The sequence below is a fragment of the Desmodus rotundus genome, chromosome 4 (assembly GCF_022682495.2).
Source record: "Desmodus rotundus isolate HL8 chromosome 4, HLdesRot8A.1, whole genome shotgun sequence".
Taxonomy (NCBI): Eukaryota; Metazoa; Chordata; class Mammalia; order Chiroptera; family Phyllostomidae; genus Desmodus; species Desmodus rotundus.
The window spans coordinates 5,304,719-5,318,432 of NC_071390.1; the positions used below are offsets into that span (position 1 = coordinate 5,304,719).

At 57.6% G+C, this 13,714-nt stretch overlaps 1 protein-coding gene across 6 annotated transcripts in view; it reads left to right on the top strand.

Annotated features, from left to right (window-relative positions):
• Nucleotides 1-13,304, top strand: part of CHST15 (carbohydrate sulfotransferase 15) — a 74,218-nt gene extending 60,914 nt beyond the window's left edge. For 5 of the 6 annotated variants that reach the window (XM_045191481.3, XM_024555496.4, XM_045191478.3 and 2 more), the window contains exons 7-8: nt 2,794-2,941; nt 4,360-13,304. In XM_045191481.3, the coding sequence (XP_045047416.2) occupies nt 2,794-2,941; nt 4,360-4,550 (339 nt within the window). In that variant the 3' untranslated portion in view covers nt 4,551-13,304. The remainder of the gene's footprint in view (nt 1-2,793; nt 2,942-4,359) is intronic. The other variant, XR_011651082.1, reaches the window with a different exon arrangement.
• The last annotated feature ends 410 nt before the right edge of the window (nt 13,305-13,714 follow it).

Consider the following 13,714-nt stretch of genomic DNA (forward strand, 5'->3'; position numbering starts at 1 on the left):
GTATAGCTGTACAGAAATGACATTTTTTTAAAAATGCAAAAGAAGCTGGGAATGGTGAATTCAGCATGTTTTAGCTAAGGGATGGTCCTCCCTCCCCGCCATGCAGCACCCTGGCTTGTCCTAGGCACCTTTCCGGCAGGTCTGGTGCAGCGAGGGAGCCTTCTGTGAGGCTAATGTCACCTGCTTAGGATGTGGTTCACAAGCCTTGCTCTGCTGATCATGTCACGTGGGAAGGCGTGGACAGATCTGCTTCAGGTGGAGGCTTGGAACCCCAATATGTGGGTGGGGTTCAAGGTCAATGGGTTTTACTCCCTCCTCGTTATCAAGGCCGCCTGTGGGAAGGCAGGTGCAGCAGGTAGGGTTCCAGGCTGTCCTGCTGACGTTTGTAGTTTGGTGGGGAAGCAGCAACCAGGGCACAGGTGACCACAGATTCGGGTGGTGGTACAGGACAGGAAGAGTGGCCTTTGGAGCTGGACAGCGGTGTGGGTTCAGCCCCCAGGTGAGGGGCTTACTAGCTGTGTGACTCTGGGCAGTTGTCTTGGCTTCTCTGAGACGCATTGCTTCACCGTGGGATGGGCGTGTTAACACTGCTTTACCAGGCTGCCCTGATGCTTAAGGAGGAGTGATGGTTCATCGAAGTGAGGAGCAGGGGGACCATCTCTGGCCCGGGCCCTGTAACTTAGACTGACAAAGGCAGGCTGGTGAGAGAAATATCCTGTCACCCACGGCCAGGTCAGGGACAGGCTGCTGCTACCTTAAACAGTCCCATCCTGTCACAAACACCTAGCTCCTGTCCTTCTAGAAAGTTCTCCAGTAGCAGAGGCAGGCTCTCTGGAAGAGATAAAGCTTATCAGCCCAGAGAGAGTTGAAAAGCTCTGCAAAGCCGATGACTTAACCAGAGGACGTTCTCCTAAGAGTCCGTCTGTTGGAGGTGACCCACTTGATTTCTGAGGCTGAGCGTCCACCTTCTCCGTAGCTGTGGCCCTGCTTGAGGTCTGTTTGCCCACAGCCTGGGGGCTGGAGGCAGCTGATGAGTTTGGGGACTCTTACCCTGATTGTTTTTCTTCCTCCGTGGCCTCCCACGTGGTTAGAGAAGAGATGAAATGGGAAAGGAACAGAGAGGTTCAGCTGGCAGTGGCTGCCTGTGTGGTGTCACAGGAGTCATCGTCTGGCTGTTGCCACGGTGTTCAGCAGTTCCACAGCGAGACCAATGAGCCAGGGCCCTCGGCCCGGTGCAGGATGGGACGATGAAGAGCCGTGGTCCCTGCCCTTGAGGAGCTCAAGGTAGAGCTGGGAAGGAAAGGAAGTATGATGCCAAAGTGTGTCAGCCTCAAGACCTGAGCAGGGAGGTGGGGCCTGGGGAGCTGGGCGTGCAGGCCACTCCCTGGATTTCCACACTTGGGGTCCAGGGAGGCTTGGCGCAAGGGCCAGGCGTTCAGGGATGAAACGGGAATACGAGTCGGGTGACAGCGCCAGGCAGGTGCTGATGGGGCGCTGAACTAGCCGATGTGGGCAGACTAGAGAGAGGCAGAGGGGAGACAGGAATAGCACAGGGGCCCTCAGTCCCTGGGGAGAGGGGTAGGCAGGGGTCCGAGTGCTGGAGGAGGGGCTTCTTGTGGAAGGGGATGGGCTGCTCTTTCTTGGAGCTTTGCCCAGAGCTTAGGGCCAACTTCAAAGTCAGAAGGAACAGTCCCCAAGACTGCTCTCACTCTGACAGCATTTGTAAGTGGCAGGGCCCCCCCAGATCACCACCAGGTTCAGTAATTCCTGGGAAGGACTCACAGCACACACCGGTGGAGGCTGTAGTCATGGTTACGACTCACGTCAGGGAAAGGAGAGATTGAAATCAGCCAAGGGAAGGAACACACCATTGGGGGTGAGGGGTGTCTGAACTTGTAGCTTCTGGTCATCCCCCGAGGGACAGGCAGCGTTGATGCCTCCCAGCCACCAGGTGTGACCATGACACAGAATGCTGCCAACTGGGGGAGGCCACCAAGGCCTTCAGTGTCCAGAGTCCTCACTGGGGCTCCATCACATACTGCCCGCGGGGATGACCGTTCATCTCCAGCCCCTCCTGGAGGTCAGGCTGATACCACATGGAGCAAAGGCCCTGTCAAAACCCATGGAGTGGGACTGGCCAGTGGCCAGACCCCCCAGTTGAACAGACTCTCACATCAGGCAGGACACCCCAGCTGGCCCAGAGGTCACCTCCAGGAGCTGGAGACAGAGGCCAGGGTTCTCTCTGGATGAGGTCAATTCTTCAGCACCTGGGCACAAGGGAAGGCCCAGGAGGAGGACAAGGACCGCCCCCCCCACTTGTGTAGGTGCTTATATGCAAATGTGCACACACCCTCACGGGCCGGGAGGTCCGTGCGGCCCCACGCAGTAGCGGCTCCCTCACCTGGCTTGTGTTTGAGGTGCTTGGTGTTTCCGAGGCTGTCGTGTGCTGGGCACAAGAGCCGAGAGAGCCAGGATATTGTGCAAAGAACATTTGCACCTTTGGTGGCTCTTCCACTGGCCTCTTCCTTGATCACGGTCCTCACTGTGAAATGTGTCGTGGGGCTGCCCACAGGGCTGCGTGAGGATGAAGTGCCGCCCTAAGTGGGAATCCATGCCGGAGGCAGGAATGCATGGCGTTTGACATGTGGCATCTGAAGACAATTATCTGCTAGGATCAATCACTCTTTGGGGCTGGTTTACAAGCACGTGCCACGACACTTTGGGAAAAGTGCCGCATGGTGCTGGGGGGTGGGGGTTACTCCTGGGGTAACGCCTGCCCTTCTCTGGTCCTAGGTGCGGCTGCAGGTTGGGCTCTATGCCGTGTATCTCCTGGACTGGCTCACCGTTTTCAGTAAAGAACAGTTCCTCGTCCTTCGCCTGGAAGACCACGCCTCCAATGTCAAGTACACCATGCACAGGGTCTTCCAGTTTCTCAACCTCGGTACGAGAGTCGCCGGGCCAAAGCGCCATGCGTGCTGGACATGTGCTGGGTCACAGGAAGACTCTGTGAGCTGGGCCGGGTGGGCTGAGTGGGAGGCCTCTCCGCGTCTGTCTGTGAACCACCAACTGCTCTCTGAGCCCGTGCATGGTGTGGGGGGTGGTCCCTGGGGAGGAACCGACAGCCCCTCATCTGGGAGCCTACCATCCACTGCAAGGAGGGGACGAGCCGCAGCTTAGATACCTAGCAGGATGATGGGGAGGGTTAGCGTGGTTGCAATGGGTGTACCCAGGTGACTTGGGGTCCCAGCTGCTGAAGAGAGCGTGGAAGGGAGTAGTCTGTGAACTGAGCCTTGGGGGTGCACAAGATGTCAGGAGGTGGCTGGGGCTGCCTGCGGAGGCCACAGGGCCTGCTGAAGGCATCAGACAGGGCAGCACACTGTCGTGAGTGTGGGGGACCCCTGGGATCTGAGCCACGAGGCTGGGCGAGGGCTGCGGGGCCCAGAACTCAGCTTGCCCCCTGCTGGGACTTAGGACCCTCCCGTCACCTGATTTTATTTCTCCCCCTCCTGGAGAGCTGGTGCTGAAATGGTGTGGGATCACCTTCTCCTTCCAAGGCCAAGACCTACTTTTCTTTGATTTGTCCCGCTATAGACTCTAGCACGAGCGAGCTTGTCTTTAGTCCCCCAGATGCTCGATTAGGCCAGTTCTGCCCCTTCTGTTCCACACACCGGAGGCCGTGACCAGACCCCAAGAGCCTGGGGCAAGGAGGCCTGGCCAGTAAACCCACGGCAGGTGACGCCAGTGCGGGGCTGACGGTCCAGAGGGCCAGGGTGGAGGTGCAGCCTCGGGCGGCAGCCCTGCTGGCTGGCTTCTGGGTGGGGGTCCAGCCGGTGGGGTCTCTGGGCACAGATAGCCCCCCTCCTCCCCTTCCCTATGGCCACTTCACAACAAGACACAGGGTGAGCTCTGGCCCCGCCGTGGAGCCCTGTGCATCCACAGCTGAAGTAGGCATGATGGTGGGCTGGTGAGTCGGAAAATCCAGTGCAGGACTATGCCTGGCCAGTTGTACAGGGTTCTGGGGACAGGCCGATGGCGGCCGTGGCAGCCCACACTGACAGGCAGTGGGGAGAAAACCAGGTGGTGAGGTTCGGGGAGGCAGCAGCTTGAAGTGCCAGGGTACCTCCGAGGGCGGGTTCCAAACACGGGCCGTGCGGCTTGCAGCTTCGGCATAACGCTCCATCTACTGTCTACCCTCGGCAGCTCCACGGTGGGTCCAGCCCAGGAGTTCCCATCTCCAGACACGTTCTCGGGGGTGGGGGGGACTCCTGTTTCAGCCCGCAGCATGGCTGGGATTTCTGCAGCGCACCTTTGCTTCCTGTCAGCCTCCTGCCTCATGGGGCTCTTCTCTTTGCCTTCCAGGGCCCTTAAGTGAGAAACAAGAGGCCTTGATGACCAAGAGCCCCGCGTCTAACGCCCGGCGTCCTGAGGACCGGAGCCTGGGGCCCATGTGGCCAGTCACACAGAAGATCCTGCAGGACTTCTACGAGCCTTTCAACGCCAGGCTGGCGCAGGTCCTGGCCGACGAGGCATTCACCTGGAAGAAGACGTGAGGCCGGGCTCCTGCTGCCGGTCCAAGTCCTGTGGGTTCACTGTTACCGCGATTTAAAAACCTCTCTCTGTGGGGAACTGTCGTCCTCAGAGTGTGGAGAAAACCCCGAGATTCGAGGCTTCTTGCTGCCCAGGCACATGTTTATTGTAACCTTCCAGAATTTCCTTTGCGATGTCAAACAGCCGGCATCGACCCTTCTCAACGCTCCTCCACCCGAGGCTGCTGGAAGCCCCACTGCTAGACAGATTGCCTTCTGTTCCCGGCCGGGGGCTGGTGCTCCTGGGGTGAGGCTGGTGGGCGCCGCTCCAGGAGCCGGGAGGGGACCCTCCGGCCTGGGACTTGACTGTTCTGGGGTCAGCCAAGCACGTTCAAGGTCATGCCATGGGGCCCGCCAGAGCTCCCCACTCACATCCAGTTCTGGAACATTCTGTGGATGATTACTCACCTGGCAGAGAAGAAGGTGTTTTCATCCCCGCCCCCCCTTTATTCCACAGTCAGCCCTTCAGAGACAAACCCTGTGCCTCTCGGCTGCCTCCCTTTCTGTTCTTGTGGGCCATGGTTTGATGTAGAGAGTTAAACAGGCGTTTCATGAGCCAGAGCGTTCTCTCCTGCCTCTTTAGAAGTTTGCTCCGGAGCTTATCTAGTTTATAATCGGAACAGCCATTAGATTTGTAACTGAAGGGGCGACTGTGGCTGTTCATGCCAGACGGAGCAACTTCAAGGCACCAAACACTTCCTGGAAATCTAGGTAGTGAGACCCGTCCTGCACACAAGGCCACAGAACGGGAGGGACTCGGAGTTTCGGTCTGGCCGTCCCGGCTCCCTTGCTCTGTCTTCCCTTGGGTGAGTCTGTGACACCCCCCTACCCCCGCCCCCAACTCTGCCACACTGGCAGCGGCCCTGACTCCGTCCACAGATGACAAGACACCCCTGTCCTGACTCAGAAACACAATGCATGAGCTACCCTTGGGCCTAGCGTGGCACGCTGGGATTCTGCAGGGACCTTGCTGGACCACCTGGCAGCTTGCTTTCCCGTGGATGGGCTAACTATCGTGTCATTTCCTGGAGGTGATGGGCAGAGACTGATGAGAGCCTGGAGCTCCAGGTGGGACCCATTGACGCTGTGTGCTCCGGTGTTGTCAGGGGAAGCTTCCTGCGAACGAACCAGAGCTGTCACCCATGGTCCCGGACACCAAGTCAGAAAGTGTCGACAGCCTCGCACCCAACGGCTCTCACGGGCGTGAGGACTCGCCAGCCTCCAGCGCAGCCCTTGTCTTTCTGCCATTGCTGGAGGGACGCACGGCTCATCCGAGGGCGTGCAGAGGGCTCTCGGTATGGGCATAGCCTGGCTCTTTCTGCTACTGAAGGAGCTGGGTGTCCTCAACACCTGCTTTCAGGGGCAGCCCCCTCTCCTCCTCTCCCAGCTGGCACCTGGAGCACACGCGTGCATTGGGGAACGTCACGTTAGTGCGTGTGTGTATTTATTTGCAGCACAGGGTATGTGTGTATGCGTATGTGTGGGGGTGCATTTTCTGAGTGGGTTCCCTTCGGTTCTATGGGTGACGAGGCTGCTCGCTCTGGACACAGCCCTTTCACGGATTAACGTCTCTGCCAGCTAATGTGTCCTTTTCAGTACGTATTTTGCGGTCCCGCCCCTGCCATAATTGCAGGGGACTTATCTCACGCACTCCTATGCATGTGAGTAACATGCGTCCTCATTCTGCTTCTTACAGAAGTGTCACGGACGGTGTTATTTCCAATATTATTTGGTTTATTATACAGGTCCTTTTACATATGCAGGCCCACCCATTCCGTGCCCGTCAGTGCCACCAAGGTGCGGTTTCTGTCCAGGGGCCCTTCTCTGAGAGCGGGTGCCTCTGCTCTCTCGTGCTCGAGGCTTGCTCTTGCTGACGGCTGAGCGGGGGTCCTGGGCCTGTCACCCAGAACCAAAGTGAAATGGAGCGTTTCTCACGACCTGGTCTTCGAGGGACTTTGTGTTCTGCGGAGCCGTGTGTGGCCTGTACTGGACTGTTCTCTCTTTGCCCTGAAGCTGTGCGCAGGGACACCCAGTTATGCTGTGCTTTTATTACTATTTACCAGAATTAAACGCGCGCCTGTGGTGGGTGCCCGGCCAGGCAGGCTCTTCCTCGCCGTCACGAGCCCTTGTGGCTGGTGCTCCGCGGTGTCCCTGGTGCGTGAGTGAGTCGTGGAAGGGGGTTCAGTGACTTACCTGCATGCGGTGTGCACCTTCTCTGTGAAGGGGACCTAGTCCCTTTGGTGACAGGTGAGAGAGAGACAAGGCCCAGGAGGGAAGGGCTGAGATGTCACCAGGGACTCCCTGTGCGGGCCTGTGGGGGGAGAGTCCAGGTGTGAGGTCCGGCCCTGACCCCCAGCAGGCCTACTGTTGTCTTCAGGTGTTTGAGTTCAAAGGTCCAGTGACCATAGGCCCTGCCTCTCCCAAGAGGCTACTCTCAGTGTGGCTGCTTCCTTGGGTCCCCCGCCTGCCTGGCTCCTGGGGGCTGCATTGGAGACCCCTGCAGTCACTGGGCGCATGTTGTCCCAAGACCCTCAGGATGTCCCAAGTACATCCCTGGCTGTACTTGGGGAGGGCAAGCCTGAGAAAGGAGATGAGGGTTGTCTCAAGTTCGGGGTTTGGAAGGCCAGGTCATCCTGGGGACGATGTGGACTCTGGTTGGTCCCAGTTCTGGAAAGACCCACCCTGGCAGAGGCTCTCACCAGCACTCCCCCCACAGTCGGGGGACCACCCACCTGGAAACAAGGAGGACCCCAGCTCTGACTTCAAAGCCAGCAGTGGGTTTGCTTAGCAGAGGAAATACTGTGTCTGTAAGGAGAAAGGGGGTGGGGACGACTCGGGCAGACAGATGAGGGAGTCTTGAGGGTTGACTGGCCTTCCCTCTTTGCTGTGTGGCCATCCTACACCCGACTCGGGACCAGCTCAGAGCATGCTGCTGAAAATCATCTGCGTCTGAATAGCAAGTCCCTCGAATGACCTCTCCCCACATGGCCCTGTGGGGACTGAAGCAAAGGCCAGCTCCTGGTGCAGGGCCCCATCCGGCAGGGGGAGAGGTACCGCGTGCAGGCGGGTGTTGTCCCATCACCCCAGAAATCTCACCCTGTGGGCCTCCACCCTCCCTGTGGGTGAGCAGAGCCTGCTGAGGCCCGTGGGAAGGTAACACTTTCCCAGAACTTCGTCTGGCAGGCCTCCCTGAGGAGCAGCAGGGACAGATGGGCCCAGGGAGGAGGCCACAGCAGCAAGGACAGCAGTCAGCCAGGGAGCAGGCCACCCCAGCAGGGACAGATGGGCCTAGGGAGCTGCATTAGCATCCTGTGGCTGCCGTAACTGAGTCCCTCCAAACTGAGTGGCTTAAAACAAGGGTATGACCTCACAGTTCTGGGGGACAGAACCCCAGTGCCAGTCTCACGGGGCTAAATCGGGTGCAGGCAGAGCTGGCTCCCTCTGGAAGCTCTGGGGGAGAGTCACCTCTTCCAGCCTCTGGAGGTCACCGCATTCCTTGGCTTGTGGCCCCTCCATCTCCAAAGTGCAGCCTCTTCACATCTCTCTCTGACTCTCACCCTCCGGCCTCTCAGAAAGACCCTTGTGCTCGCTCTGGGCCGCCCAGACGACGCAGGGTCATCTCAGCATCTCCAGATCCCGGCGGCAAAGCCCCCTTTGCCATGTAAGGTAACACATGTACAGGTTCTGGGTTTAGGGTGTGTACTCCTTTCAGGGCCATTATCCAGCCCCCCATATCAGGGTGGTCCAGGGAGCTGGTCGGACAGTCCAGGGGTGAGTGGGTGCCCACGGGCCTAGCCCTCGTGGCTGTGCCCCATGGGGCCCAAGCAGGCCTGAGTGGCAGGCAGCTGCTTCGCAGAGGGCCACGTGTCCAGACATGTCTGTTCTGTGATGCTGCATCTTCCTGTCCAGGCAGGGTCCTGTCGCTGGAGTGGGCAGGACAGGCTGAGGTGAGACGGGGCAAAAGGCCCACCTTCCTTTCAAGTTCAAATTACAAGTCATTCTTTAGCATGTTTCTCCCCAGTGAGTCCCACTGCCCCCCACCCCCCAAAGGAATATTTCTCCATCTCTGGGTAGAAGTGATTTTTGAGTGATTACAAGTTTTTCGTTTTTTTTTTTTTTTAATTACTTTCTCAGTTCTCCAGGAAACCCACATCAAACACTGGGCACTTTTGAATTTCTGAAGTTCAGCTGTTTTTGAGGCAGTCACCACTCTAAGGGAGCAGCTTGTGAACACTACAAAAATAGAATGTTTTCTGGCCCCTGAGACATGCTCAGGGGCCGGTGACCTTTGGCCCCAGCCTCATGCTCCAGGAATGGCTTTGGAAGGCTGACCTCCTACTTCCCTTTCATGGGTCATGCCTGACGGTCCCAGGCTGGGCTCAACTCTGCGACCTGGGCCCTGTCCCTGCTCCTGGAGCCCCTCCCTGTCCCCAGACCTCCCCGCCCTGGTGGTACCTCCTTGCCCCTCACTTGCAAATCTGCTGGGTCAGCTCTTGGGCGGTCACATTAGAAGTGGATGGCCTGCCCTGGGGCTCAGCCTTGTCCGAGGGTCGCAAAGGCACCAAGTGGACATGTTCCAGGTGGAAAATGTACAGAGTCAAACTGTAATGTTTTGGCAAATATTTTCTGAATGTCTGCTTTGCACAAGGCCCTGGGCTTTGGGATGGGGTGGGGTGGGGGATGGTTCATTGGCTCATTCACTGATTCCTCGGACGGTTCTCCCACCAGGTATTCATGAAGTGCTGACTGGGAGAGGCAATGGGAGAGGGGTGTGGGGAGGTGGGGGGAAGGTCAAAGGCAAAGATTGGGCTTGGAGCTGGTGTCCACTGTGGGAGAAGGTGGGCTCCCGGTTCTCAAAGTGTCTGTAATTACAGAGTAAACTGGGCAGGTTGGGAAAATGGGGAAATCCTCCCTAACCACATATACATTTCTTAAACATTTTATCTTCACTTAAAATATATAAGGCTCATTAATTTGTCTTTTGATCAAAGGGCCAAAGCCTCTTCCCTGAACATGAGTGTGTAGGTGGGGGGATTCTGGGGCATCTCTGGGGTGTCAGTTTTGGTTTTGGGGTTTTGGCTCTCAGAGGGCCTGAGAGTGGAAACCACCCACCAAGCCGCCTGAGGCGGTCCTCCACGGCTTGTGTGGTTGTACGCCCCACGTTTTTTCCTTCTTCTGTGCTCGGGCTTTCCCAAGGCCTCCCACCTGGACTTCAGGGAGTGGCTCGTTAGTTTACATCAGTGGTTCTCAAGGGGCAGTCCGGGGGTGCTGGGGACCCTCCAGGTCTTTGGGGAGATCCACCTGTCACAGCTGTTTTCATGATCATACCTCGAGGTCATTCATACTTCACGCGCTCCTGCCCTCTCCGTGTCCAGGGGGCGGTCTCCAGCGGCCACAGCCCACCCTGCCACTGTGCTTGTGCATTCGTGGGCTTTAAAGCCTCTCAGCTTTACGTTCGAATGTAGCGCTGGTAGACATAAACGACACAAACGAGGGCTCTTCGGGATCTTCAGGAATGTTTCAGTGTAAAGACACCTTGATACTAAACAGTTTGAGGAGTGCTGGTTTACATACATATTTAATTAAGTCGTGCATTTATAATATGAAGCACCACCGGCATCAGGAAGACCTGGGACCAATCATAATTGATTTATTGTAAACATAACATCGATTGGAGGGTGTTGGTCAGAACAGCCAAGAGGATGCCCTGGACGTCAGCCCTGGACGTCTGTGCCCTGGGAGGCCAGATGAGAGCCGCCTGCGGTTACGGTGGGGCTGGCTATTCACTGAGCACGTGCTGAGGGCCGGGCCCTGGGCCAGGTGCCCCTTCTCCGTGGATCTCCACCCCATCCTAGGAAGGTGGGTCTACCTTTATACAGGTGGGGAAACAGAGGCTCCAAGGGGCCAAATAAGGAGCCCCAGACCCCCCCCCCCCAGCTACTAAAGGCCAGATCTCAGGTCTACTGGTCTCTAGGACCTGAGTCTTCTTATCTTGCTCTTCTCACCTCTGAGTTCCTGAAGTCTGAGCTTCCGAGGAGGCAGGTGGACAGGGTAGAGCCTCGCGTGGAGCTGGGTGGATGCAGTGCCTTCCAGGTGCTCTAGGGTGGGAGGCCGAGGCAGGCACTGGGGACTGAGGTCAGGGCCAGGTGGCATCTTCAAGGCCATTTCCTTGTAGAAGCAGTAAGATGGACCCGGACAGCACCCAACCTTCCCTGCCTCTCATCCAGTGCCCAGCCTTGCTTGTGGCCTCTGCTGCCCCCTGTCTGCATCCCTGAGTCCTGCATCCACTTGGATGGGCTGCTGGCCCTGAGTAGGAGCCCCTGACTTCGGGGAGGTTGAGCAGGTGGGACTGGGTGCTCTATGGGCCTCCTACCTCATGGTCTGAGGCTTTCTCAGGCCCCTGGCTGCTGCTTAGACAGCCAGTTCTGGGGCTTGTAAGGGGTTCCCCGTGGCGAGCAGCCCATGCTGCCACTGCAGGGTCGAGTCACGGCTGAGGAATGAGGAGTGGCCGCTTTGCTCCTCAGGGCAGGCCTCCAGCTCTCAGAGGGGCAGCTGGACCTCCCAGACTAGGCCCCACCATTGCTGTGGAGACTGCTTGTTTACCCCCACCTCCACATGAGCTCATCTGGAGAACCGCCACGTTCTGCACCGTCACCGTAATGGAATCCAGGAGAATTCCAGACCCACGCCAGCCCCCATTTCGCACGGCAGCCTATGTGGGTCTCAGGATGGGGGCAACCTCCCCCGTCTGGCCCCTAATGTCCTACTCCCCCTAAGAGAACATGGGCCAAGTTCAAATGTTGTCATCTGGATTCCACCCTCCCTCTCACCTCTTGACCTGCATGAGGAGACCTCTCCCCTTCAGTCGCTCTTCACTTAATGTGGCACTGACCTCTTTCTGTCTGACTCTGCTCATTTCCGTGTTTCCATCCCCTGTCCATGCAGCAAATTCTGGGGACCCCTGCCCCCAGGTATCCATGTCACCCAATGGTGCTTGGAACCACTTCGACACCAGCAGGAATCCCCACTTTGTAGTGTGGTGAGGAAGGAAACCATTCTGGCAAGATACCTTTAGTGTTTCATCTTCTGTGTTTAGCTCCAGCCAGGGACGTGCAGTCTCCAGTCTTCGGTGGAAGGAGAGAGTACACTCCCAGAGCCAGAGGGGAGCTGACTCATATGGACTGAAGTCCCCACCCCTGCTCCCTGATTGGTCTATCCTCATGCAGAAGAGGACTCCAGATCCTCGCAGTTTGATTAGTCCAAAAGGCACTGTCCTGATTGGTCACAATGGAGCCTGTCTGATCGCTCAGTGAAGATGCTGATGGAGGATATCGCTCCAATCGGACGTGGAACCTCTCCATCATATTGGTTGAACCAGGATTCCAGGAACTCCTTTATAAGGACCACCTCAGACGTCAGGACCACCGTGAAGGAGGCAGGCAGCTTAGCATGAGAGGCCCATGGGTAGACATGGCTGCGAGGCTCTGGGCCTTTTTTTTAATGTGTGTTTGTTTTTTATTTTTTTTTATTATTATTTTTGGGCCCAGTTAGTCACCAGGAGCCCTGCTGAGTGGTCATCTTCTTAGGGTTTACGCCCAGCGGTGGAATGATGTTCCAGAGAAAAAGCTGGCGAGTGCCTGGAGAGAGCGGCACTGGAAGCTAGGTTGCCGGATGACTTCGAGCAAAATGATTTAGCTTTCCGGAGCCTCCGTTTCCCCAGTCACTGACCAGGGTTGGGGCCTGGAGGATTTTAAGGACCCTTTAAGATCTGCCCATGCCTTTATTGCCTTTGAAGACCTGTGGCTTTTCCTAAGCTGCTTACCTTCTTAAGGCACTTCATAGAGGAAATGGGTGGAGATGCAAGTGGAAATGGGAGCGGCAACCATTCTCCCAGCCTTCTGGGATTCCAGGACCTTCCACCCTGGAAGCAGAGGCACCAAAATGCAGCCTTACGCTGCTCCCGTGTGGCCTTCCTGGGCACTGCAGGCAGGAAGCCTTCGCCCAGCGTTCCTAGGGCTGCCATAGAGGATGCCCATCACCTATCTGGACTGCCTGATTGACTTCTGTCTTCCTGCCCACCTGTCTCTCACCTGGGCCAGGGAGCTCCCAGGGACCAAGGTTGACCCCAAGTAAGAGAGCACCTGAGGGTGGAAGAACTAAGGTCTCAGCTCAGCCCATCAGGAGCTTTGCTCTGAACATGCTGGATGTGGGGAAGGGGTAGCTGTGGAGGCTCCCAGAGATGCACCCACCCCGTCTCATCGGAGCCTGGCCCCATCATGACCATAGTGGCTATAGGGAAAGCGTGGCCTGGAAAGGGCCGGTCGTGGAGCTGGAAGCTGGTCCGAATCCCTGCCCAGTGCTGCCCCCACTGGGTTTGGCGCCTCCAGAACACCGCTCCTGATGGACTGAGCTGAGCCCCTTGACCCTTTGGGACTTATAGTGGTCCAGACACCTCCTTCCCTAGCCCCTCCCCACTGTGGTCCCTCCGCCATGGATGCCTCCCCTTCCCGTCCCTCGCCAACCAACCCACCCCTCCCAACATGCTGCCCTGAGCTGACCTAAAACTGTGCATGCTGGGGGTACCCAGAGGGAGCCATCACGCCCCTAGGGCTCCCTCCCTCCCACCTGTAAACAGCCCTCCCGGCTTTAGGCCCCACCTCTCTGGCCTTCTAGCCTGTACAGACAGGCTCTGCCACCCCTGGCATCGGGCCAATCTCCTCCTACATGTAAGGGGCTGAAGGAAGTAGCACAGCAGGTCCAGGGGCCTCGGATCTCCCACCCCAACCCCTTTCCCAGGTGAACTGAACATCTTGCTTTAGACACAGGGGTGGGACTCTGTGGGGCAGCAGGCACTCATCCTGACTGAGTGTAACGGGGCCAGCCTGACCTCTCCCTGTCCCCCGTGCCTCTGGCCCAGGGTGTGGGTAGGGGAAAGGTGAGGAACACGGCGTCCGTGCATGCGTTTGATTTCAGGGAAGACACAGAAATCAGCCAGTTCTCCAGGGGGCCAGACAGGTCAGGGCCCCCCTGTGCCGCCCTGCAGGATGACCTGTGGAAAAGGAGCTGATGGGCTTCTGGCCACTCCAGCAAACCCTTTAACTGGCTCGCTAGTTAGAGCCACCATGCCC